General features: G+C 40.8%; 2 protein-coding genes across 2 annotated transcripts in view; one reads left to right on the top strand and one right to left on the bottom strand.

The window, feature by feature from the left end:
- LOC127651387 (rho GTPase-activating protein 10-like) overlaps window positions 1-25,258 on the top strand; it is a 136,790-nt gene that overhangs the window by 94,370 nt on the left and 17,162 nt on the right. The window contains exons 19-21 of the mRNA XM_052137178.1: window positions 2,518-2,656; window positions 7,647-7,806; window positions 14,071-14,175. Coding sequence (XP_051993138.1) covers window positions 2,518-2,656; window positions 7,647-7,806; window positions 14,071-14,175 — 404 coding nt within the window. The remainder of the gene's footprint in view (window positions 1-2,517; window positions 2,657-7,646; window positions 7,807-14,070; window positions 14,176-25,258) is intronic.
- LOC127651389 (zinc finger protein 445-like) lies at window positions 16,028-20,868 on the bottom strand. The gene is made up of 2 exons (XM_052137180.1): window positions 19,421-20,868; window positions 16,028-16,110 (listed from the first exon to the last, which is right to left on the bottom strand). Exon 1 carries the CDS (start codon window positions 20,518-20,520, stop codon window positions 19,498-19,500), a length of 1,023 nt encoding a protein of 340 aa, XP_051993140.1. The 5' UTR covers window positions 20,521-20,868; the 3' UTR covers window positions 16,028-16,110; window positions 19,421-19,497.

Genomic DNA, 25,258 nt, shown 5'->3' with positions numbered 1-25,258 from the left:
TGAGAGTTCTTGCTGAGTCAGAAAGAAAAAGAAATCCACCAGAACACACAGCCCATTTTGTTCTTTTAAGATCCCTCCAAAAATGCATCACTGGTACATCTACTATAATACAATGTTTTTGCAATCAATATTTCATTTTATTTTTCATCAGAATACACAACTGCTTTTGAATGCCCTGTGTAGTTACAGGAAGCTGGTTATAGGCACCTATGATGCACAAAATATTTTCTGGGTAGGCAGGATTACAGTCACTGCTAGTATCTCAGTTAGGATCACATTATGGAAAGGAATTTGACTTGAAGAATTTAATTGTAGCTTTACAAGTTGAACAGTGTTCGATTTCTGTAAAATCTTGCCACGCTGAGGTAGAAGTAATTCTCCCTTTAGCCAGCAGGGGGAACCATGTGTGTTTTGTGCCCGTAATACCACTGCTCAGTTAGCTTCTTTTTCTGATGGCTTAAATACAGTTGGACCATGATGCTCATTTGACTAAAATGCAGGTTAAAACACTGATTTAATCAGCTTTAAATGTCAGTAATCTGGTTAATCCTCAAATGGGGTTCATTCCGAGGGGCAAAATGAGAATGAGGGTGAGATTATTTGATAATCTCTTCTTTTGAAACCCGGTGATAGAACTGATTGCATATTTTGCATAACATTGCCACAGATGATCATAATTCAGTTCAAGTATTTAAAGTAAACTCTTGGATCTAATAATCACTTGTGCTGATTTGTTTTTCATTTAAAGCCTTAAAATGTATTTGAATAATGCAATGTTGACAGAACAATACAGGAATTTGCTGCTGCATTTTTCGTATCTAGTTTTATTAAGCATAATTTACATGCAGCCAAGGGAAATTGTGTTGTCAAACATATTAGAACTTTGCAACATTTGAAAGAGTTATGCAAATATCTCTTGAACATTTCTTCTATCCGAGCCTAATTTATAGTGGAAAATTAAGATGCACTTTGGAGCTGAAACGTGCTGCATTATTTTTTTATTTTTATATTTATCTGAAAAACAGTTCTGATGCAGAGCACAAAATTCCATTGAAGGGCAAATTAACGTTTAATATATTCCTGCATATGACCTTGATGTTGTTTTGAGGCAAGTTGAAATAAGTGAGCGATGTTTTGAGATTCAGGTGAAGAAATGACTCTGCAGAGCGGCAGACTGATTGGCTCCTCTCCAGACTGCTGATACCCCAGATGTACTCAACAGACAGTGTTTTGAATTCAGGTCCATCAGTAGAGAGAAAGAGATAGAGAGAGAGAAGTTGGAAAAGTTGTGAGACAAAGAAGAGACGTGGGGGGAAAAGTGTGTAGACAGAGGGCAACGAGAGATAGACAGGGGTGAGAGGGTAACAAGAGAGAAAGAAGCAGAGCACAGATGGAGAAAGATGAGGAAGAAAGTCTGAGAGAGTGAGAGGAATAGAAGGAAAAAGAGCACGAGAAGTCTTTGCTGTCGTCTGCAGAATTTCACAGTTGTATCAGATTTCTATCTCTTCTACCAGCTCTCTCATTCCTTTGTTCATCCCTGTTGAGACTTCCAAACTTCTGTTAATCTCAGTCACTCACACAGCCTGTCTGGAATTCAAATTTAAACATTGTGTGACTCAAATTATAGGAATAGTTCTCCCAAAAATGAAAGAAATAAAAAATTTAAAATCATGAAATCATCTGCAGAACACAAACAAAGGTTTTTAAGACTCCATTGGTTAAATCCATGTGTTTTAAGCAATCCAATCGGTTTTGGGTTGGAACAGACCTTTTTTTCACTGTATAACTTGTCGTTGCATTCTCTATGGCACATCATGATTTCAAGCTTGATTACACGTACTTGCGCTTGATGGCACCAGAAAGTCTATTCGATCTTGGAATCATGATCATCAAGGAGATTACGGATGTCAAGGTTTATAATGAAAAAAGTTATATTTTGGTCTGTTCTCACCAAAAACCTATATCGTTTCTGAAGAAATGGATTTAACTACTTGAGTCATTTATGCTGCTTTTATGTGCTTTTTGGTAACCATTTACTTGCATTGTATGGAAAAAAAGAGATATACTTTCTGGGTGATATTCTAAAAATCTTTGTTTGAGTTGTGCTGAAGAAAGAAAGTCATACACATCTGAGATTTCATGAGGGTGAGCATTTTTTTTTGTCATTTTTATCAAACATAATTCCTGTGACGTCGCAGAACTGTGACATGTCTGCCACTCGTTCACATGCACAACAGTTTGAGCTAATCAGAATTAAATTGGTTTCTTAATTAGTCTTAAAGGGATATTTAATTTTTTCACACAGAAAATAACATTGTAATCATTTACTCATGAGGGTTTGTAATCATACACCCTCATGTTGTTCCAAACTCATGATTTTCTTTATTCTAAAAGGCAGAATGTTAGCCTTAGTTACCATTCACTTTCATAATTTTTACTTTCAAAACACACACTCATATACACACACAGCGCATTCAGTTTAGCCATGCAATTTTCAATTACTTATTCTTCTTTTAGATATTTGGGGATGCTCCGAGCATCTCTCCATCCTTGGCAACTATGCCCCCCTCAGCTCCAACCACACAATCTACGATGCTCAGCCGACAGAATCGGCCGCTTGCGATGTACAACCCACAGGTGCTGGATATTCAAACAGGTATGACAGACTAACCACAAGGAATTATTGCTGTCCCCTACTACTTGTTCTAGTTCAATCAATAATAAAAAACATCACCCATCCTCCACCCATGGTCATTTAATGGTTAGACGGAGACCTGGAGAGGCCTTCAAGCCACAATGTCTCGCACCCACTGTGAAATTAGGTGGAGGATCGGTGATGATCTAGTGGTGCTTCGGCAAGGCTGGAATAGGGCAGATTTGACTCTTTGAAGGACGCTTGAGCAAGCCACGTACAAGGTTATCCTGGGAAAAACGTGCTTCCTTCTGCTCTGACAATGTTCCCCAACTCTGAGGATTGGTTTTTCCAGCAGGACAATGCTCCATGCCACACAGCCAGGTCAGTCAAGGTGTGCATGGAGGACCACCGGATCAAGACCCTGTCATGGCCAGCCCAATCTCCAGACCTGTATAATTTGGGGTTTTCATAAGCTGTAAGCCATAATCATCAAAATTATATCAAATAAAGGCTTGAAATATCTTACATTGCTTGTAATGAGTCTATATCATATATTAGTTTCACCTTTTAAGTTGAATTACTGAAATTAATGAACTTTTGCACGATATTCTAATTTTTCGAGTTTCACCTGTAAATGTTCTAAATGACAATATATTTATTTAGACTTTGGGAGAAATTTTGTCAGTATTGAATAAAACAAAAATTTTAATTTTACTCAAACACATACCTATAAATAGTAAATCCAGAGAAACTGCTAATTTTGCATTGGTCTCTTATTTTTTCCAGAGCTGTGTGTATATATATATATATATATATATAATATACTGTCCTAACCTTTTGGGAATTAGGGTTGTATATAAAATATTAAGCTATTACCCTTTCTGTAATAATACAGAGATTTGTACGCAAAGCATAGTTGGAAAGGGTCACAGTTTATTCCCATGTGGAGTTTGACCGTTTGCCTTGCATGTCTGTGTAAGACTACTGCACACTGAGAAATCAGATGCATATAACAACAGACAAGGCTACATTTATAGACAACATATTCACAAATATAATTGAAGGCATATTAGTTTGAGGACTACTTATAAATGACACAAGTGACCACCTTCTTGTTTTTGCAATTTTTCAGTATTTCTTTAAGATAAAAAAATTAAATAAGTTAACACTAGAAGTTATCACTGCCCTGAAGGTGGACCTAATGAAACAAAACTGGAAAGAGGTTTATGCTAATGATGATTCTAACAGTGCCTATGGGGCTTTTTTCCCACATTAACTGTGCAATATGAATAAAACTGTCTGTTAAAAGAACTGATATGGAAGCACAATTATGTGGACAAGCCATGTATTACCAAGGTGAAAGAGAATGCATGTAAAAAGTTACCTTGATGACAGATGTCAATATGTTCGAATAAATTATGTCAAATCTGAATTGTCAAAAGTTATTTGTGGGGTTCCACAAGGTTCAGTGATAAGCCCTAAACTGTTTATACTATATATAAATTATATATGTAAAGTGACAAAATATCCCTAAAATTTGTTCTATTTGCTGATGACACTAACTTGTATTGCTCCAGGAAAAGTTTGGAACAGTTTCTGAATGCAGTAGAAAGGGAAATGGAAGTCTTAAAGAAATGGTTTGATATTAACAAGTTATCATTATATCTAAGTAAAACAAAGTTTAATATTTGGTAATCAGCAAATCAATAATCAAGTTAAAATTATGATCAGTAATGTTGAAATGGAAAGAGTTTATGAAAATAAATGTATCTGCATGATAATTAAACATAAATTATGTTGGAAACCACTTGTAAATTATGTAAAAACAAAAATGTCTAAACCCATTGCAATATTATATAAAACCAAAGATATCTTGAATCAGAAGTCACTATTTATACTGTATTGCTCTCTCATAGTTCCATTTATTACTTACTGTGTGGAGGTATGGGGAAACACATACAAAACTAACACTACAGGCTACAGAAGAGGGCTGTACAAATTGTAAATCGATCAGACTATTATGACCCAACCAACACACTATTTATGAAATTACATGCTTTGCAGTTTTAAGATCAACTAGAGCACAACATTTTTACAGATATTGTACAAAGCACCATTTTTTTTACTTCCTATGTGTTTTCAGAGGTTGTTTGAAATAGGAGAGAGCCAATATGAATTTAGGGTAGTAGGTATGTTTAAAAAAATAAATAAATAAAACAAGGGTAAGGAAAAATTTAAAACATAGATGTATAGCTGTCAAAGGGGTTAAATTGTGGAATAGTTGCGACAAGGAATTAAGAATGTGTAGTTCTCTTTGCAAATAATTTGTATGAATTTTTTTAAATAAGGTGGTAAACAAATATATAAGGTATTTATGATAATAATTGTGTATGAAATATTTGGAACTTTTGTTTTGCTACTGTTTTGTTTTGTCTTTGTATAGTCTAAATATTGTGGTGAAAGGGATGCCTATTTGGATATGTTATGTAAAAAGGGTAGGCATAATAAGAGAAAGCTTCAGCCTACACCTTTTTGTTCAGTATTCTTTGTTTTCCTTTAAAATGTAATGCTTCATTGTTAATCATTTATTTCTATTTGCATTCATTTTGGCAAATTGTTTATAAGGACCGAAATAAACAAATAAACAAGATGTGATGCTTTGCTGAAACATGCTGATTACCCCCAGTGTTGCTCTGGGCCACAGGGTGTAGTTTGCTATTCCATTTTTAGATGGATAACAGATGCTTGGTGACCCTAGTCTGCTTAGAATTCATTGTTAAATTCTCTATTTAGGATTGTTACATCACCAAACAGGAATGATTTCAGACTGGAGTCAATACAGGATTAGGCTGGCAAGGTTTCTGTGCTAAGACTTATTTTTATTAAAGAACAAAGCAGACAATATCTCAAATTATTTTCCAGTGTAGAAATTATGTTTTTTCTGTCTTTGCTTGCTCTTTCATACTACAGCTGTGCAGGTGTTCTTGGATTAGTATAGGCTTTTTTTATCTTAGAGAATTACCACATTGTTGGCTTGCTTTCCAAGCAGTGTTGGATTTTGAGAATGCTGCAGTTTTCAGGGCCAGAGAAACGTCTCACTTTCCATACTAAAGATAGTAAACACTGGGTATTTGTTAAGTGAAGATCTGTGTTTGTTTTGGGACGTTACTATTAGAAAGGAAATGTTGGCCACAGTTACACTAGAGTGGAAAACTGCAATTTTAGTATTAATGCAGCCGAGTTAGAATCATGGAGAAAAAAACAAGAAAACATCATCATCCTTGAGCTCTACCTTGAGTTCAGCATTAGAACTTGTTCATTAGATGTGTACACCTTACAGATAAAGGTATTTAGAAGGGAACTCCCATAAGTCAGTTTAAATTATTGTGGCTTTAACTTCTATGTACTAACATTAAATACATACAAGACTTTGTATTTTCTGTGTAATTACATGTTGTTATGCACAATTCTCACATTTGCTGCTACTGAGGTTGAGGTACGGTTAGGTTTAGGAGTAAGGGTTGGGTTAGGGTTAGGATGAGGGTTTAGAGTTAGGTTGTGGAGATGTTTTTCCTATTACCAACAATTAGGGTAAGATATGGGGGAGTTTCACCAAATGCTGGACTGTATGTGATTGTAGAGTAGCACTTATGGCTCTGCACAGGCTTTTAGAATGATGTGCCTTGGGTAGACCTCATAACAGACCTACAACTATTTAGTCATTTCACATGTGAATAGGGCATTTACAAAGTAGTCTTAAATAAGTATTAATAAATAAATAAATAAAAATAATTAAAAAAACAGCCCATAATTTAGACCTTAATGAAGGGGGGAAATGTTTCATCTTTAAACAATACATAAAGAAAAGAATCCAAAACATTTATGATATAACTCTTTGGGAATGGCAGCTCTTTTTTTCTATTAGGAAAATATCAGGGCTGTTTCTATTTGCTCTGACATCAAAACATTTTAATTTGCCTAGTCGCAGTGGATTGCTGCATGGTAGTAAAACTGTCAAATCATTAAAAAAAAAAAAAAGAAAAAGTTAGCCTAATATGCTACAAATACATCAAATAAACAATTCAGTTTCATCATTCACTGGTTTCCAGTGAAGTCTTGGACCAAGAAACTCTTTTTAAATGACTTTTTATGAGATGACATTGTCTCCTGGTCATCAGCTACCATAATAACATTAATTATCTTTAAAGGATAAGGGAAACAAAAGTATGACCTTAAGATGTACCATATAAATACTGAGACATGGTGTTCTCTTAAAAGAAAAATGTTTGCAGTTCTTAAATGAGTGGGTTTGAAAAAGAAAACCAGCTAGGGGATAGTTGCCAAAAATATTGTCATATGTAATGTTGGATTTCTTTGTTTAAATCAAATAAATTTCTTAGGAAATTTTGTCCTACTTTCTAAATATTTAGAACGTTTGGACTAAAATGGTTTAGACTCAAAAATCTCAACACATTTTTAAAGCAACTTCACTGTCTTCAGTTTGCCCCAAACACACACACAAACATCAGTTACCAGTCGTTTCTTTGGGTTTATCTCATATTGTAATCATTAAATCTGTGTGTGAACACTCAAAGTCTCTCTCTCAAAGTCGATGATTTTCATCTTTAGGTGAAGAATTTTATTTTCAGCAGTTCAATTGAAAATGTTTTTGGTTTAACGTATTTTTGTTCTTGTAGTACTAGTGCTGCTGTATGTTGGGTGGAAAAAACCTGGAATAATAATTTATTATATATGGGGGGGAATAAAGTAATATGCCCATTTTATTGCTTTTTAATTTTCTTGGTTGACTTATGTTAATTTTGTAAACTGGTTGTGTTTATTTTGTTTTTATCCTAGCTATTATTATAATAAAGGTGGACTTAAACATTTTCTCTCTTTCCCTTTCTCTCTCTCTGAATATATTTGTCCAAACTTTCTTTTAAAAACATTTTATACTTTCTTTTTTTCTCCCTTTCTGTTTCTTGCTGCTTTCTTGCATTTGCTCCGGCAGTGTATCCATCCTCTGAGAGTCCAGTCCTGGCTAACGATGAGACATCGGTGTGCAGTAATGAGTCGGTCTCCTCCCAGTCCTCTAACGCCTCTGGAACGCCCCCCGAGAAGTCTAAGAATCCTCACAGCACCATTAACATGTCCCTACCAGAGAGAACTGGGTATGTTGCAAAGACTTGTCTCTTTCCAAACTAAGACATAATATCCATTTCATATGTGTTGAATGTAAAAAAAAAAAAAAAAGATAAGAAGAGTTTTGTTTTACATTGTATAGGTAAGTTTGACTTGATTTAACAGACATACAGTGAAGTAAAGTCAAAAGTTTGGACACACTTCCCACATTGAAGGGGCTGGTTTGAGTATTTCTGTAACTGCTGATTTTTTTGGGATTTTCACACACAACAGTCTCTATAATTTACTTTGTATGTTGTCCAGTGAGCTTGTTGATGAGAGAGGTCAACAGAGAATTGCCAGACTGGTTCAAACTGATAAAGTCTATGGTAACTCAGATAACCACTCTGTACAATTGTGGTGAGAAGAATAGCATCTCAAAATGTTATTCTGAGATGCGGGTTGGCACTGTTTTGGCTGCACGAGGGGGGCCTACACAATCTTAGGCAGGCGGTTTTAATGTTATGGCTGATCGATGTATATATTGACTTGCCCCTCCTTTTTTAAGAGGCCATATAATGCTTTTTGGGATTTTACCTTTCCTTTACTGTGTAATATAGCTGTTTGTGCATGTAAAATGTCTGCAAAGTTACAAAGCACCAAGTCCACGCCAAAGGGTGTTACTCTCTCCCACAGAAAACACTGCTCCTGAACTGCTTAAAATGCCTGGTTTGCAGTCCAGCCATTACTTCCGTGATACAGCTACGTCACTATGTAAAACATTTGCATAATGCCCGCCTCAGGTATGCTCTGCTCAGGAAGCCTCGGGAGCTGAAACTCGGTTATGGTTAGGGCCGTTACGTTTCCGACACCCTAAGCGGTTCACCAATCACAACAGACTGGGCCAGCTGACCAGTCAGAGCAGACTAGGCTTTTCGGAACGAGAGGGCTAAGGTTCAGAGGGCGGAGAGCTTTAAAGAGACAGGAGCTATAACAGAGCGTTGAAAAGAGGTGCTGGAGCAATGAACAGTATGACAAAAATTATGTTTTTTGAATATTAAATCTATTCTAGTAGACCCCCAAAATAAAATGATGAACCTGTAAATGAGCATAATATGGGCTATTACATTAGAATTCATGTAAGTGCTTATATAAAGTTAGAAGCCTCAAATTTCAGCATTTTTAAACCCTCCAAAAACTGGCCACATTCACTTATGTTGTAGGTACCTCACTGCAACCTCGATTTTTGCTTTTTTTAAAGGAGGGACGAGTCAAAAATGTATTTATGTGGTCATCAACATTATGCCACAAATGCTGTTGATTGTGCTTAACATGTTTTGAACTCGGAATATTCATTTAATACCTGTTTTATAGTGTATTGCATGCCAGAACAAGTCAGAGGCAACCACAGATAACACTTGATTACAACTGTATGTGTTGAATGTACTGTACATATTCTGTCTTGAACTCATGACAGCAGGAAACCAGTAGCATAACCAGCATCCAACTCTAATTTGAATTTGATAGCAGACACAGTATCTACCACACATTAATATCAATCAGAACTGATCTATATTGAAGCCATAACCTTGCCTTCCCTTCAGCTCTTCCTTATTCAGAGTTTATTTGGGTTTGTGGCAGGGCGGAGGGCTGGTCCGGGTCGTGATTATACACACCCGGTCCCTTATCAGGCTAATTAAGCCTCTGAGAGGGACAAAGGCCGATTGCGGGCGGTGGTGCGGGAGAGAGAGATCGTTTACGGACATGTCCGTCGTGTGTGTGTGTTTGTCTTTTGTTTAAGTTAACCATTAAAATATTATTTATATCGTCAAGCCGGTTCTCGCCTCCTCCTTTCCATTGAACTACGTTACAGTGTTGTTGTTTTTTCTCATCCTGTCTCTGAGCTCAAGCTTGTGCTTGTCATCGTGAGTTACTTCATGGGCTGAAAGCCTTATATTGCACCAATATCAAATCACTTGTGTTGAATGCATATATGGGATCAAACAAAGTTCCAACCTGCTGGCAGATGTAACCTGCACATTCTGCTAAGTCACCTGGAAATAATTCGACCACACATCTGTTCACCGTTTCTCACACTCTACTCTTTTTCTATCTCCCAAATTTGGATAGAGTTTGTTCTCATTCATTTTGTGAATGATATAGCATTTTATCTCCTTCGTGACTTGGTAGTTTCTCAAACCTTGACTTCAGTCCATTCCTGCATCTCCTTCAATCACTCAATCACTCGTTCATGTCCTCACATTCCCCTTTTCCCATGTACAGTAGAGCTGCACTCTGTGCACATGCACTGTCTCTTTTTGGCCTGCGGTCCTGAGTGCAGACATCACTTATGTAACCCTCTGCTTCTCCCGCTGCCATTTCCCACTCTCTGCCATCAGAGGAAGCGGCTCCATGCGTGCCTGTAAATCCAGCCTGCTGTTTGTCCAAGGGACAGGTGGCCGTGGCCCTACCCTGTAAACACTATTGACACAGAGAGATGTTCGCCATGTTTACCCTTCTTGCAGACTCTGACGCTTATGGATCTTCTCCTGTCCATATTTCATGCAGTTGTCACCTGCTTATCCATAAATCTCTCAGCTGGTGCCCTTGAAAGCGAACAGCAGCGATCATTAAGGTAGTAGTTATCTAGTGATGCTTTATGCTGAATTGTACTTTATGACATTTAATAAATATTCAGAGTGTTGACGACATTGGTTGACTTGCACGTATTTTTAAGTGACTTGTGCTGATAACAATATTTAGAGAGCAGGCAGATATATGCGTTACATAATTTATTTTACACAATACTTACTCAGAATTAACTGAAGAGTAAAACAAAGGTTTATTGTCCATTTACAAGGCTGTTGGCATGTTTTAGAATTGACACTAGGGGTAGCTAGCACTTCTGTCAGTCAGAAAGTGGACATAGCTATCAGTAATATCCAGATGTCATCTGATTAATCTTGCTGGTCAATTTATCAGTTTATCACTACATGATGGGTGATGACCAATGTGTAATTTGAGACATTAATTATATTCTTTCCTTAATGGGTCTTATGGGTCTCATGCACTAATAAATGCTTACAAGTTTTGCATTTATGCGTCGTCACACAACATTTCCGCCGGATTCACAACAGGTGCCTATGCACTTACATTTTGTATAGCCTTCATTTTAATGTTTAAAAATAAGCGTAGGCTTACAAATACTCGTAGTTTAAACTTTGCACAAAATTCTCCAGAGCAATCTCCATATAGCTGCAGTAAGTTGGGCACATCGCAACAGTTCTGCCCTCTGACTAGTATATTCTTATTATATTAACCGATATTGTTTTATCAACAAACAAAAGAGAAAGGAGCTACATTGCTCTGTTGATCAGTGTTTCTTTTCCAGGTCTTTTTTAGTCTTGAATCTTTTTGTGATCCTTTTTTTTTTTTTTTTAAAGTAGGATGCTTGTTTCAAAGAAGAAAATAAGAGGTAACACCCAATTTCAATTTTGGTGCTATTTTTAATAGCTCGAAATGGGAGTAATTTTCTTGATTTGGCTTAGTTGTTGTAATTGTAAAAGCATTTTCCGGTGGTACTGCTAGTTGCCAGGGAAACCATATTGGGCTTTTCTGAAGAGTTGGAAAATTCAGACTTTTATCTTCTGGAGTGATTCGTCTTACCCAAGTAACATTTTGATATTTTCATCTTAACACTAAGTTGGGTTGCACAGTTTACCGGTACCAACAAAATATAGCAAAAAAAAAATGAAACGGTACGATATCATCTTGTTGCTAATTTCGGCACCATATTACAGTATGCTGTCGTTACCAAAATTATATGAGATGTGACAGGATATGGCCAAGTTTGACCATTAAACAGCAAAAGGATGTATTTTAATGAAACATTATAGTCACATGCGCTGCACGCTACAGAATGAACAAGAGGAGCCACTCTGCTCTCTCATATCATTCCCACACTCACGTGCACGCACAACCAACACACACTACTGGTGCTTAATTTTTATGCTGTGTGTTTATAAATGGCTATTATATGAACTCCTCCGGTGCAGCTCGGAGATTTCAGCTGGAGAGCCGCGATGGGATTATCCCTTCATTAATGGGAAGCTTGATATAACTAACCCATCAAAAACAGGAAGAACTCAAAGGTCTGTCAAAATAAAGGTTCTGCTTAAATGAATGCTCTATTCAACTGGATGTGTGAAATTGAAGACCGAACTACTGTATAAAATATTCAATTAATATTCAAAAAGTAGCAATAATACTCATATTAACAATTTTATTATATTAAATGGTTGTTTTAATTTTCTAATTATTATTATTATCTGTAAACATCACAAATGCAAGTGTTTTATCAGCATGTTGTGATTCAGCCGTAGCAGCCTTGTGCCACAGGTAATCAAAATAAAATGCGTTCATGTTTTCATTAATACTGTGAAGCTCTGTTGTGCAGCATTTTATTTATTTATATATATATTACTTGCTTTAAATCAAGTAATTTTCTGTGCAATTTAATAAAAAATCAGAGGCTTTTTATTTGTTGATTATAGTACCGATATAGTATCGATACCGAGGTTCCAGGGCTGGTATCGGACCGAAGCAAAAATTTTGGTATCAGAGCCACCCGACTTGTAAGCATGAACAGTGTGTGAGTGTATGGTGCATTCGTTGGGACTCGTGGTGTGTGTGTCTGGCTGGTCTGAGGTTAATGAGTGTATTTGCTGCACTGCAGCGCTGTTGGAGTCTCATGCTGATGTGCAGCAGCTAAGCACTCACACGCCCACTGCAGAGTCATAAATCACTGCATCTCTCTCTCTGTACAGACTATATATATATTTCTCTAACTCTATTTCTCTGTCCCTGTCTTCCCTGCTGGACTGTGCTTGTCCTCATTTGCCCCTTAGCTGCCTCTGAGCTAGATCTGAGCTCCGAGTCCTTCACTCCCCTCACCTTCAGCACACACACCACAAATATCCCCTGTCCATTGTCTTGACAGAGTTTACAAGACTAATTTTGCCAACTATAATCAAGATAATTACTTTGTCATAACTGTTGTCCAAACTTTGTATGACTTAAAGTCAACATTTGTACTCGTCAACACTAGTGTTTCTAGCCCATTTTTCTTCCGTTATGTGACGTCATTCTGAAGAAGAAACAAAGTAGGGCATGATGCATTTCTATCCAGTGGGATTGTGAAAATTGTGAAAACTAGGCTTTCCAAACCAGATTCGATCAGGTTGTTGGAATAGAGGGGTTGAAAAAGAAATAACTATAATTGTAGAAGAAAAAAAAAGTTCTAAAATTACATATTGATAAAAGTCTTTGCAGGCAAACTTTTTTTTATTCTAAATAAAATGCACCGAGTCTTGCAAAATAAGAAATGTGTATTAAAAAAGTGTCACTTCTGACTTCCAATGAAATTGAAACTGTGAGTTTTAATAATTCCTTTAAAACTGCTATGTCTTTCAGTGTATCCTCCTTCAAAGCTTTCTGGCAGGTATTGGCAATCTAAAGTGCTCATTTGCATTGTTTGCATTTTCCACATACATCCAATTCTTACACCCTGTCTACACCATATGCCAGCGATTTCGTTTCATGCCACAGCGGCTTAAGGCTGTCTACATTTGATGCATTGAAAAGGACATTCTAAACCGTTTATTTGTTTTGTTGGCAGGGGTGGCGCCAGGGTGTGCAGCAACTTAGTCACATTGTGCAGCTCGCTTCTGGTGTAGACAGGGTCTTAGAGACATTGGCCGATTTACCCCCTAACCTTCACCTCTCTCTCTCTCTCTCTCTCTCTCTCTCTCTCTCTCTCTCTCTCTCTCTCTCTATCTCTCGCTCTATCTTTCTGTCTCTCTGTGAGATTGTGAGAGGTGCTGCTCAGCCTCTGTAAGACTCTGAGTACTTAATTAAGTGTCTGTCATCTGTGTATTTTGATGTGCTACAAAATATTATTCAGCCTCTTTTAGCAGCTCTTGGCCTTTTTGTTGTTCATGTGCACTTAATGTGCAACGCAGAACATTTCCTGTGTAATTTGACTGGAATATACTTAAAAAAACAAAATCCTCTACTGCTGAACAATCCATTAGCCCAGTGAATGTTCCTGCCCAATATTACCAATATATCAACAACTTAGAAATTTAAAATTTGTGGTCTAAAATGTTGAAGCGATAAAAACCTGGGTTGTGGTCCACTTGTGACAGAGCTGCTGTGGCTGCTTTCTTTTTTTCCTTTTTTCTGACAGCATTTATAGAATGGACATATTTTACTGTGAGAAGATGGTTTCAAGTTTTGTGACTCTCTTTTCACAGAGTATGTACTGCCACAGCATCATGGATGATTTCTGCTTCCCTTGCCTCATCTACACAGATGAAACCTGGATCGGTGGGAATGGAGAAGAATAAACCTGGGGAAAGGTACGGAGATATATATATATATATATATGCTGTACACACACACATCTGCATCTAATTTCTCATAGCTTGTAATTCATTTGTAAAACCCATATATACAATAACCGCTTCATAACTTTTGCATCACAAATAAACACTAGAAGCAGAACAAAATGTCAACACATTTTTGATATTTCTAAATTAACATATGACATACAGAAGTAAAAACAAACAAAAATATGAATAAAAAAGAAAATATGACCAATTTGTTATGTCTCCGTACAGCTGCAGAGTGCATTGAGTCTACCCAGCAACCTTTTGTAGAAGTCTTTTGAAGTTTGACTAATTGCAGGTTCTTGGTTCAGATGTGTAAAATTATAATAATAATAGTATACAAGCATTTTCAAGTTCTGCTGTACTTGAGAGAGTGAGGACAACCAAAATGAAAAGGCTATAAACATTCTCTTAAAAATGGTATTGTGCAGCCCTATTAATTTGTTCCAATCTTTGTCGATTTAGGTGTCTGTTTGGCTAGTTTTCGCTGAACCTCTCTCTCTCACACACACACTCTTACTTTGTCATTGATTCTTTCACTCACACTCCAAGTCTCACTTAAGCTCACAGCCTTGGGCTATTAACTCAATCACACATGTATTCACTCACTTATAAATTCATCTGTCATTATTTAGCCTCCAACTCTCATTCACCAACATTCCCTTTCCTCCAACACACTGAGATGTATCTCTCTCTCTCTCTCTCTCTCTCCCCCCCAACACTTTATTTTAAGGGTCCACAATAATGCACTAGTTAAGCAGAAATATTTAATGATGAACTGAATGTTTAGTAAGGCTAGCTAAGCCATAATTTACAACTTACAAAATGTAGTAAGACTGTAAAATAATGTACTACCGGTAGTTAAGCATGAATAAGGCAGTAATTAATAATAATAACTGAATGCTTACTATGCCATAATTGAACTAACTAGATGCCCTATTTCTGTATAGACAGTCTTGTAGTTAATGCTCTATGAGATCCATCATATATCAAGTTTACTAACTAATATTAAGCCAGTAATTCATACTATTTAGTACTGGCTTTACAAAGCTGTTACTTATTAATTGCTAATATCTTGTAATAAAAACAATTTGACCCCTTGTTCTAAAGAAGAAAAAATAAACTACTACTGCGTTATGATACAGCTTTTATGGAAGTGATGTTGAGTGCTCATTGGCTCTCACGTGTCTTGTGACAGATTGCGACCTGCAATGTTCCATGATTTTGGTTTGAATGAACTATGACAGCACCTTCATGGAGTGCTTCAGAATAATATTTCCAGCTATTAATAACTTGGATTTCTCTCTCTGTATACCTCGCACAAAGCTAATATACCATCAGGGAGAACCTGGAATGCAGCACATTGTCATTCTACTTTTATACTGAATTTAGCATTTGTTTTTGTTGAAATGTGGTTAGGGTAAGTTTAAAAAATATAAAATATCTATAAAATGATAAGATATTTGTACATTTCAATTACAATAAAACGATATGAACCCTTTTAGATACTGAAAATATTGTAATCAAATCAATATCTTGCGTAAGTAAAAATTTGACTTTAGAACTTGAAGCCACATTGTCTTTATTTTAATATTTTATCAATTCATTAGTAACAACATTAGTAGCAAATCAAAGCAATAGTCAGAGGTGGTATTTTTTTCCCACTTTAGAACAAGGGGTCAAATTGTCTTTTAATATAAGTGTAACGCTGATAGAACAAAGACGACAGGAAGCAAGACTTCAAGGCAAGGTGCGTCTTTTAATTCCCCTTTTTTTTAGTGCCCACAATATTCACACAATCTTTTTGGTATCCACAATTTCCATCTAGTCGAACGCTGAGTTCGTTGTCAGTTTCTCTCCCCTCCTCTGTGGCTGCTGGCATTTTTAACCGCTCTCCTCACTCTACTGCAATTAGAGACAGGTGTTAGACATAATTTGGCCCAGGTGTGAGCGCCCTTACCGCTTCTCTCTCCCGGACGGGCGCTTGACCACGCCCCCGCTGCCACATACCCCCACCGCCCGACTCAGGCCGGGGCGTCATCCGGCCTGCCTACCACTCCCCCCCCATTTCTGGAGAGGAAGTCGGCGGCAGCCATCTGCACCCCCGGTCTGTGGACCACCTTGAACTTAAAAGGCTGGAGAGCCAGATACCAACGGGTGATCCGGGCGTTAGTATCCTTCATGCGGTGGAGCCACTGGAGTGGGGCATGATCCGAACAGAGGGTGAAGGCCCGCCCCAGCAGGTAGTATCGGAGGGTGAGGACCGCCCACTTGATGGCCAGACACTCCTTTTCCACGGTGCTGTACTTAGTCTCCCTTAAGGAGAGCTTCCGGCTAATGTACAGCACCGGGCGCTCCTCCCCCTCCACCACCTGCGAGAGTACGGCCCCCAGCCCTCTGTCTGAAGCGTCCGTCTGCAATAGAAAAGGGAGAGAAAAGTCAGGTGCATGCAAAAGCGGCCCCCACAAAGTGCAGCTTTAATCTGCGTAAACGCCTGTTGGCACTGCTCCGACCATTGGACCGGATCTGGAGCCCCCTTTTAGTGAGGTCAGTCAGCGGGCTGGTGACGTCCGAATAATTAGGCACAAATCTTCTGTAATAGCCAGCCAGCCCCAGGAACTGCCTCACCCCCTTTTTGGTCTTAGGTCTAGGGCAAGTCGCAATCGCCGCGGTCTTATCAATTTGGGGACGCACCTGGCCATGACCCAAGTGGAACCCCAGATACCGTACCTCCACACGCCCAACCGCGCACTTCTTAGGGTTTGCTGTGAGCCCCGCCCGCCGCAGCGATCTCAGGACGGCCCTCAGATGTTGCATGTGCCGCTGCCAATCATTGCTATAGATGATAATGTCATCTAAATAGGCAGCGGCGTACGCGGTATGCGGTCTGAGGATCCGATCCATGAGTCGCTGGAACGTGGCTGGTGCCCCAAACAAACCGAAAGGAAGCGTCACAAATTGGTGTAATCCGAACGGCGTGGTGAAGGCTGTTTTCTCGCGGGACATTGGTGTCAAGGGGATCTGCCAATAACCCTTTGTTAAATCCAGGGTCGAGTAAAATCGAGCAGTACCTAACCGATCGAGCAGTTCATCAACACGGGGCATTGGGTACGCGTCAAATTTAGACACCGCGTTGACTTTTCTGTAATCCACACAGAACCGAACCGACCCATCACTCTTGGGAACAAGAACAACCGGGCTGGACCAATCACTGTGGGATTCCTCTATTACGCCCATATCAAGCATTGCATCTAATTCTTCCCGAACGATTTTCTTTCTATGTTCGGGTAAGCGATAGGGGCGGCAACGCACCACCGCGCCCGGCTCGGTCTCGATGTGGTGCTGTATGAGGTTTGTACGGCCCGGGAGAGGGGAAAACACGTCCGCAAACTCTTTTTGTAACTCAGAAACCTCTGCGAGCTGCCGCGGTGAGAGTTGGTCTCCACAAGTGACCGGAGTGTTGAGATTGTAGTCTTTGTTTATCTCCGGTCCGAGCTCCGCCCTGTCCGGAACTACCGTGGCCAACGTCACAGAGGCCGCCTCCTCCCTCCATAATTTCAGGAGGTTGAGGTGATAAATTTGACGCGCGCCCCTCTATCGGTACGTATAACCTCATAATCGAGATCCCCCACTCGTCGTGTGACCTCAAAGGGTCCTTGCCACTTAGCGAGTAATTTAGAGCTCGATGTTGGGAGTAATACGAGTACTTTGTCTCCCGGTGCAAATTCCCGTAGCCGAGCACCCCTGTCATACAGCCGGCGTTGGCGTTCTTGAGCTTGGAGCAAATTCTCCTGTGTTAGTCGCCCCAGTGTGTGGAGTTTTGCTCTAAGATCAAGAACGAATTGAATTTCATTTTTACTGTTAGAAGGTCCCTCCTCCCATGCTTCGCGGATGACATCGAGGACACCGCGGGGCGTCGCCCGTACAGCAGCTCAAACGGGAGAACCCGGTGGAGGCTTGCGGGACCTCTCGTACCGCAAACAACAGGGGGTCTAGCCACTTATCCCAATTTCTAGCGTCATCGTGCACGAATTTACGAATCATGTTTTTGAGCGTTTTATTAAACCGTTCCACTAGGCCATCTGTCTGAGGATGGTAAACGCTAGTGCGAATCGATTTAATGCCCAAGAGCTCGTAAAGTTCGCGAAGTGTCCGTGACATAAAAGTTGTGCCTTGATCGGTGAGGATTTCTTTCGGAATCCCCACCCGGGAGATTATCTTGAAGAGTGCCCCTGCAACACTACGTGCGGAGATGTTGCTCAGAGGCACTGCTTCCGGATATCGCGTCGCGTAATCCACTAGGACTAACACGAAGCGATGTCCGCGTGCTGACCGTTCTAATGGCCCGACGAGGTCCATCCCAATTCTTTCGAAGGGGACCTCGATTAATGGTAGAGGGCGCAAAGGCGCTTTTGGGGTGGCCGGTGGGTTTACCAGCTGACATTCGCGGCACGCCGCACACCACCTGCGGACGTCACCGCCAATGCCCGGCCAATAGAAGCGGGCTATTAGACGGAGAAGTGTTTTTCGTTCTCCTAGGTGACCGGCCATAGGATTATAGTGAGCCGCCTGGAAAACCATTTCCCGACGGCTCCGTGGAATCAATAATTGTGTTACTTCCTCTTTTGTTTGGGCGTCCTGCGTCACCCTGTATAAGCGATCTTTAATAAGCGAAAAATACGGATATGAGACGGCGACACCCGGCCGGAGTTGTTGACCATCGATTACTCTCACTTGGTCAAAGGCGTGCTTAAGGGTATCATCCCGCGACTGCTCCAAGGGGAAGTCCCCCTCCGGGAATTCCCGGAGAGGAGGAGCGTCCACCTCGCCCCTTCCCACGTCACTCGGAGCAGTCGAGGATGGCCCTGGCTCCGCCTCCCCGCCAAAGCATCGCACATCACACACCCCTTCACTCTCGCGCAGGACCCATCCGCACAAACTCCCTCCAATAACTTTCTAAAATTCGGCCAATCCGTACCCAAAATTAGCGGATGGGTGAGGCGGGGACTAACCGCTGCCTCTACACTATGTTTTTCTCCCCTGAATTTGATCGCCAGAGTCACCACGGGATATTTGTGAATATCCCCGTGTACACACCTTACCCTCACCAGTTTAGCTGAGCCCAAAGCCCCGGGTTGAACCAAGCGTTGGTGGATGGTGGTCTGGTTACAGCCGGTATCCAACAAAGCTTGGTATGTACCCCCTGGATTCTTACCGGAATCCGGTACGCTCCAGCCCGATCGGGGGCAGCCTGTGGAACATCGGAGACCCGTACCACCGCCCCTATTTCCATCAGCGGGCACTGATCCCGGAAGTGGTCCGGGTCTCCGCACCTCCAGCAGACCGGCCCAGGCGCTGCGGCCGCACCCGTGCTGGCGGGTGCCCCCACCTGAGGAGGAGAGCGGCTGAAGGATGGGGAAGGGCTTGGCGGGTGTTCCCAAGGCCGGGGAGCTGGGCGCGCAAACGCTCCGCGCCTGCGGGGGGCAGGAACGGACCCTGGGGAGAGAGCAGAGCGAGAGGGAAGAGGGGAGGGAAAAAAACAGGGGAAGACACAGGGGAAGGGGAGACAGACAGAGAGGGCTCATCCGCCCTAGGGATCGCCGCCATGTGGTCCTCCGCGAGTCGGACGGCTTCCTCCAGCGACGCCGGGCGGTGGCACTGGACCCACTCGGCCGTCTTCCGGGGCAAACGCTGAACAAACTGCTCCAGTACCACCTGGTCGATTAGTTCCTCGACGCCGCGGTCCCTCGAGAGCAGCCACCTCCGACAAGCATCACGGAGCCGCTGGGCGAATGCAAACGGGCGGTCGGACTTATCAAGCTTCAAGGCCCGGAAGAGCTGGCGACTTTCTTCCGGGCTCCGACCAACCCGTTGCAGGATGGCTTTCTTCAGGTCGGGGTAAGCCAGGAGGCTTGATGCCGGCAGTTGTTGTGCCGCGAGTTGCGCTTCCCCGGACAGGAGAGGGACTAGGCGGGCTGCCCACTGGTCTTGGGGCCACCCCCAAATCTCCGCCGTTCTTTCAAACAGGTCGATAAACGCCTCTGTATCATCTGCCGGCCCCATCTTCTGTAACGCGGGTGGGGGCAAGGTGGCGCGGGTGTCCGGGGTCGCGGCTGCGGCTGGAGCGGCCTCCTGGCTGAGGAGGCTCCGGATGGCGTGCCGGTCCTCTGCTTGAGCCCGCATGATCTCGAAGAAGCGCCGATCCTGGTCTTGCCGGAGCTCAAGCAGGGATTGTTGGTGGCTTTGATGGAGTGTCGCGAGGGACTGGAGGACTTCCGCCAGCTGGGAGGACTCTACGGGGCGATTCTGTTCCATCCTTTGGAAGGCAGGTGTTCCAAATAATATCCCGGGTTTCGGCACCAGTGTAACGCTGATAGAACAAAGACGACAGGAAGCAAGACTTCAAGGCAAGGTGCGTCTTTTAATTCCCCTTTTTTTTAGTGCCCACAATATTCACACAATCTTTTTGGTATCCACAATTTCCATCTAGTCGAACGCTGAGTTCGTTGTCAGTTTCTCTCCCCTCCTCTGTGGCTGCTGGCATTTTTAACCGCTCTCCTCACTCTACTGCAATTAGAGACAGGTGTTAGACATAATTTGGCCCAGGTGTGAGCGCCCTTACCGCTTCTCTCTCCCGGACGGGCGCTTGACCACGCCCCCGCTGCCACAATAAGATATTAGCAATTAATAAATGGAGTGACGTGACACCATGCAAGGATCTGGTGTTTGAAGGCAAGCTCTGCACACTTTGTTTCATAACACTCTGTTTCATAACTGTTCTAAGAGGACAATATGTCAAAGAATACAAAATCTTCAAGCTCTGGAGACATTAAAAGACACTTATGTGCTCAAGCTGATACCCCCGAAAGGGGGTCAGTTGGGTCGGAGAAATGCGGGAAATGTGGCGAGAGTTGCTAGGCATGTCGGCAATGCTGACAAAGTTCGTTGCTGACTTGGAGGATCTGGCTGTGATACGTCGATTGATCACTGCCACGGAGGCGAAGTTATAAATTACTTTATAATAAGTAATCAGCACAATCATGTTTTTGACACGCAATACATTTTTTCTTATCTGTCAAAATATTGAATGTTAAAATGAGTGGATTGTCTATATATATATATCTAAGTCCCTCATTTAATTTGTTGTTGATTGCTCAATTGGAAACAATTGATCATGCCCTGGTGTGTCTAGAGGTTTTGCCACATACGGAGAAAAATAAATTATATAGTTGGCATTTTAATGTATCCCTTTTGCAAAATCCTGAATTTAAAAAAATGCTGAAGACTGAAATCAATGTCTAAATGGAAACCAACTGGTCCACAGTATCCTCTGTTGACGTGGCTTGGGAGGCACTTAAGGTGGTTTTTAGGGGCCAGAATCATACATTTGCCTCATTCACCAAAAAATCCAAAGCACAAGAACTTGTGAAATTGGAAGGGAATATGAAAAGTGCAGAGGCACAGCTGAAGCACTGAATGTTGTGTAATGATCCTAGAGAATTGACCTGATTGCAATACAGATATAATACTATTTTGTTGCTAAATTTGTATTTTTGGTTATTCAGGGCAAGACAGTCATACTTTGAGTCGGGAGACAAAGCAGGACCATTTCTGGCTAGATATATAAAACAGAGTCTTTTTCTACCATTCCCTTAATGAAATCTGCTGATGGTGAGATATTTACCTCGGTCATGGATATCAATAATGCTTTTAAAGAATTATATCTTGATCTCTATAGTTCCACATCTTTGTCTACTGATGAAGATATTAGAAACTTTGTGATACCATTCGAAAATTCCTGGCTCTTCTTATTACATTAGGCATTTCATCAATATCATGTGGTCAGTGGCGAATGATCGGTCTCTGATGCCAAAATGGCATTTGATGTGGTAGAATGGGATTATCTCTTTAAGATAATACATTTTTAAGATGGGTTTGGGAATACTTTTATTGGATGGATTAAGTTACTTTATAGACACCCGTAGTGGCGGTACAAACAAATTGATTAATTTCAGATTATTTCACTCTGGATAGGGGCACCCGGCATGGTTGCCCTCTTTCCCCATTATTCTTCTGTCTTGCCCTGGAACCATTAGCAGCCACGATAAAAAAGGAGGATGATTTTCCATTGGTGATGGCGGAAGGTGTGGCGCATAAGCTTTTGCTTTACCCAGATGATATTTTATTATTTGTCTCCAGCCGCACTAGATCTATGCCTCCACAGTATTATTAATTCCTTTTCTAAATTCTCATGATACTGATTTATTTGGTATAAATCCGAAGCTTTGGCTCTGATACCAGCATACTGCCTGGTAATTGCTTTTCAGCTGGGCGCCTTCCAGTGGCCCAAACAGGGCATTACGTACTTGGGTATTTTTTTCTCAGCAAATTTGTGTGATTTAGTTAGTTCATTTTGACCCTTTGATAAAAAGGTTTTTGAGCGATGTGGGCAGGTGGGCTTCATTACATTTATCTATGATTGGGAAGTTGGGAATATTTAGTGTTACTAAAATTAATTGTATTCCAAAATTCAACTACCTGCTCAATCTCTCCCTATAGATGTCCCCCTCTCTTATTTCAAGCAATTTGATAGCATAGCGAAGTCCTTCATTTATAATGGTAAATGTCCAAGATTACATTTCAGTAAGTTGCATAGGCTGATTGACAAATGTGGGCTAGGCCTACCCAAGATTTGTTTTTATTATTATGCATTCAGTCTCAGACATTTGGCCCATTGGTCCCTTCCACCTGAGAGAGCCTCTCCCTGGTTTTCTATTAAACAGGAAGTTCTTGCCCCTATTTCGACATTGCAAAACCTTTCTATCAAACTAATCGGAGAAGTACATTTTTCTGTATGGAATTTTTTTTTTATGTTACAGCCTTATTCCAAAATTGATTCAATTCATTATTTTCCTAAAAATTCTACAAACAATACCGCATAATGACAACACGAAAGAAGTTTAATTGAAATCTGTTGTGTTTATGTACTTGTCAGGAGATGGCGCTGTAGTTCACATGATGTTACCTATAAAAGCTGTAGAGTAAGGTTGCACCTGGTGTTTAATTATGTAGCCATGTGGCACTGTTGCATGATTGCTTGTGGGTTGAATAAACCTTGAAGAAGTAAGAAGGTTCTTGTCTTCTTGATTACCAGGATTTAGACATAACAAATTGGCGACGAGGATTTTGCTGGTCTACATGAAAGATGGCTGCTGTTGCTTCTTTTCCTACGCCATTCTTGCCATGTCCGGGTGAGCCGTCTATTTCTTTTGGCGTCTGGTTAAAGATGTTTGAGAATTACTTGCTTGTCGTAAATGCATCAGGAGATGACTGGCCAGTTGCAAGGAAGCGAGCTTTGCTTCTTCATTGCCTAGGAACAGAAGGTCAGAGACTGTTCTATACTTTACCAAACCAAGGAGAAACAATGGAGGATGCTATTGAGACTTTGAAACTACATTTTATTCCTCGACGTAATGTTGTGGCTGAGCGTCATGCATTCAGAAAACGAATTCAAGCACCAGGGGAAACAATCCTGCAGTATGTTGCTTCTCTTTGGGACTTGGCCATGACATGTGAGTTTGCATCTAATAATGATGAAATGTTGCGAGATCAACTAGTGGAGAATGTAAACAGTCATCGTGTTAGAGAACGTCTGCTATTAGAGACTGATTTGACTCTTAATAAGGCTATTACTATTGCTACACAAATGGAGGCTGCTGGTGAACAAGCTAAACTTTTTTCAAATCAGACTTCAGTACCGGTGCAAGCAATTCAAGCAACAAGTGTGCCTGCTGTTGACTGTTACAAAAGACAATCACCTTTGAAACCTCTGTCTGTGCCTCCAAAGTCTTTTGCTACTTCCTTGGCTCGTGCATGTTATCGATGTGGATCTACAAAACATCTTGCAAATGATTCCAGATGTCCTGCAGTTTCTGTAAAGTGCAATAATTGTCAAAAGTTGGGACATTTTTCAAGAGTGTGTCGTTCACAGCAAGCACATTCGGTACATGAGATTGAACTGCCTGAGCTTCAGATTCTTTACATGCATGATTTAGTATCTAATAAGATTAAGTGTATTACTACTATCATGACTGCATCAGCTTCTGTACCTGTGGAGTTGATTGTGGATTCGGGATCTTCCGTGTCCATTCTGCCAAAATCTGTGTGTGAAAAACATTTTAAACAAGACTCTTTGCTGCCTCCTCCTGTTAAATTGGTGACGTATTCAAGAGATCCAATACCAGTGCTTGGCTGTCTACCTGTTACTGTTACCAGAAATAATATGAACTGTAATACGTCAATCTTTATAGTTGAATGTGGCACTGCTCTTCTTGGAATGGATTTAATTAATGGGTTGCATCTCAAGTTTGAAGGTTCTTCCATACTTCCAGGATTGGCTTCAGCTTCTGTAATGCGACTTTCTGCTTCTGTGCCTGTTACTAAGCTAGGATGTGCAAAAGGATTTGTGCATAAGGTAAAGACTTCTTCAGTGGTGAAACCTGTACGTCAGAAACTTAGACGGTTGCCATTATCTGTTCGAAATGCTGTCAGTGATGAACTTCAACGCCTTCTTGATTTGGGTGTTATTGAACGAGTGGATGCATCACCATGGATTTCTCCAATTGTAGTTGTTCAGAAGAAGACCGGTGGAATTTGCATGTGTGTAGACCTCGCGAGAACCAAATAAAGCTGTTGTTGCGGACAGTTATCCTTTGCCCCATATTGATGAGATGATGTCTATGCTGCGTGGAGCAACTGTGTTTTCTACAATTGATTTAGAGAATGCTTATTTCCAGCTTTTGTTACACGAAGAAAGTCGTGATCTGACTGCGTTCATCACTCATGAAGGGTTATTTAGATTCTGTCGAGTACCTTATGGCCTTGCTTCAGCTCCATCTGTGTTTCAGAAAATGCTAGCAACTGTACTGCAGGGATTGCCAAATGTGGCCAATTATTTGGATGATGTTATTATCTGGGGACACACAAAAAGTGACCATGACCACATGCTCAAAGTGGTTATTCAGCGCATACAAGATGCAGGCTTACAGTTGAA

This window comes from Xyrauchen texanus, chromosome 11, assembly GCF_025860055.1.
Source record: "Xyrauchen texanus isolate HMW12.3.18 chromosome 11, RBS_HiC_50CHRs, whole genome shotgun sequence".
In the NCBI taxonomy this organism is placed as follows: domain Eukaryota; kingdom Metazoa; phylum Chordata; class Actinopteri; order Cypriniformes; family Catostomidae; genus Xyrauchen; species Xyrauchen texanus.
The sequence above is the reverse complement of the archived record's forward strand: the minus strand, read 5'-3'. Positions and strand labels throughout refer to the sequence as shown.

Coding starts and splice junctions, on each gene's coding strand:
- LOC127651389 (XM_052137180.1), bottom strand. CDS start 20,520: ATGGAACAGAATCGCCCCGTAGAGTCCTCCCAGCTGGCGGAAGTCCTC.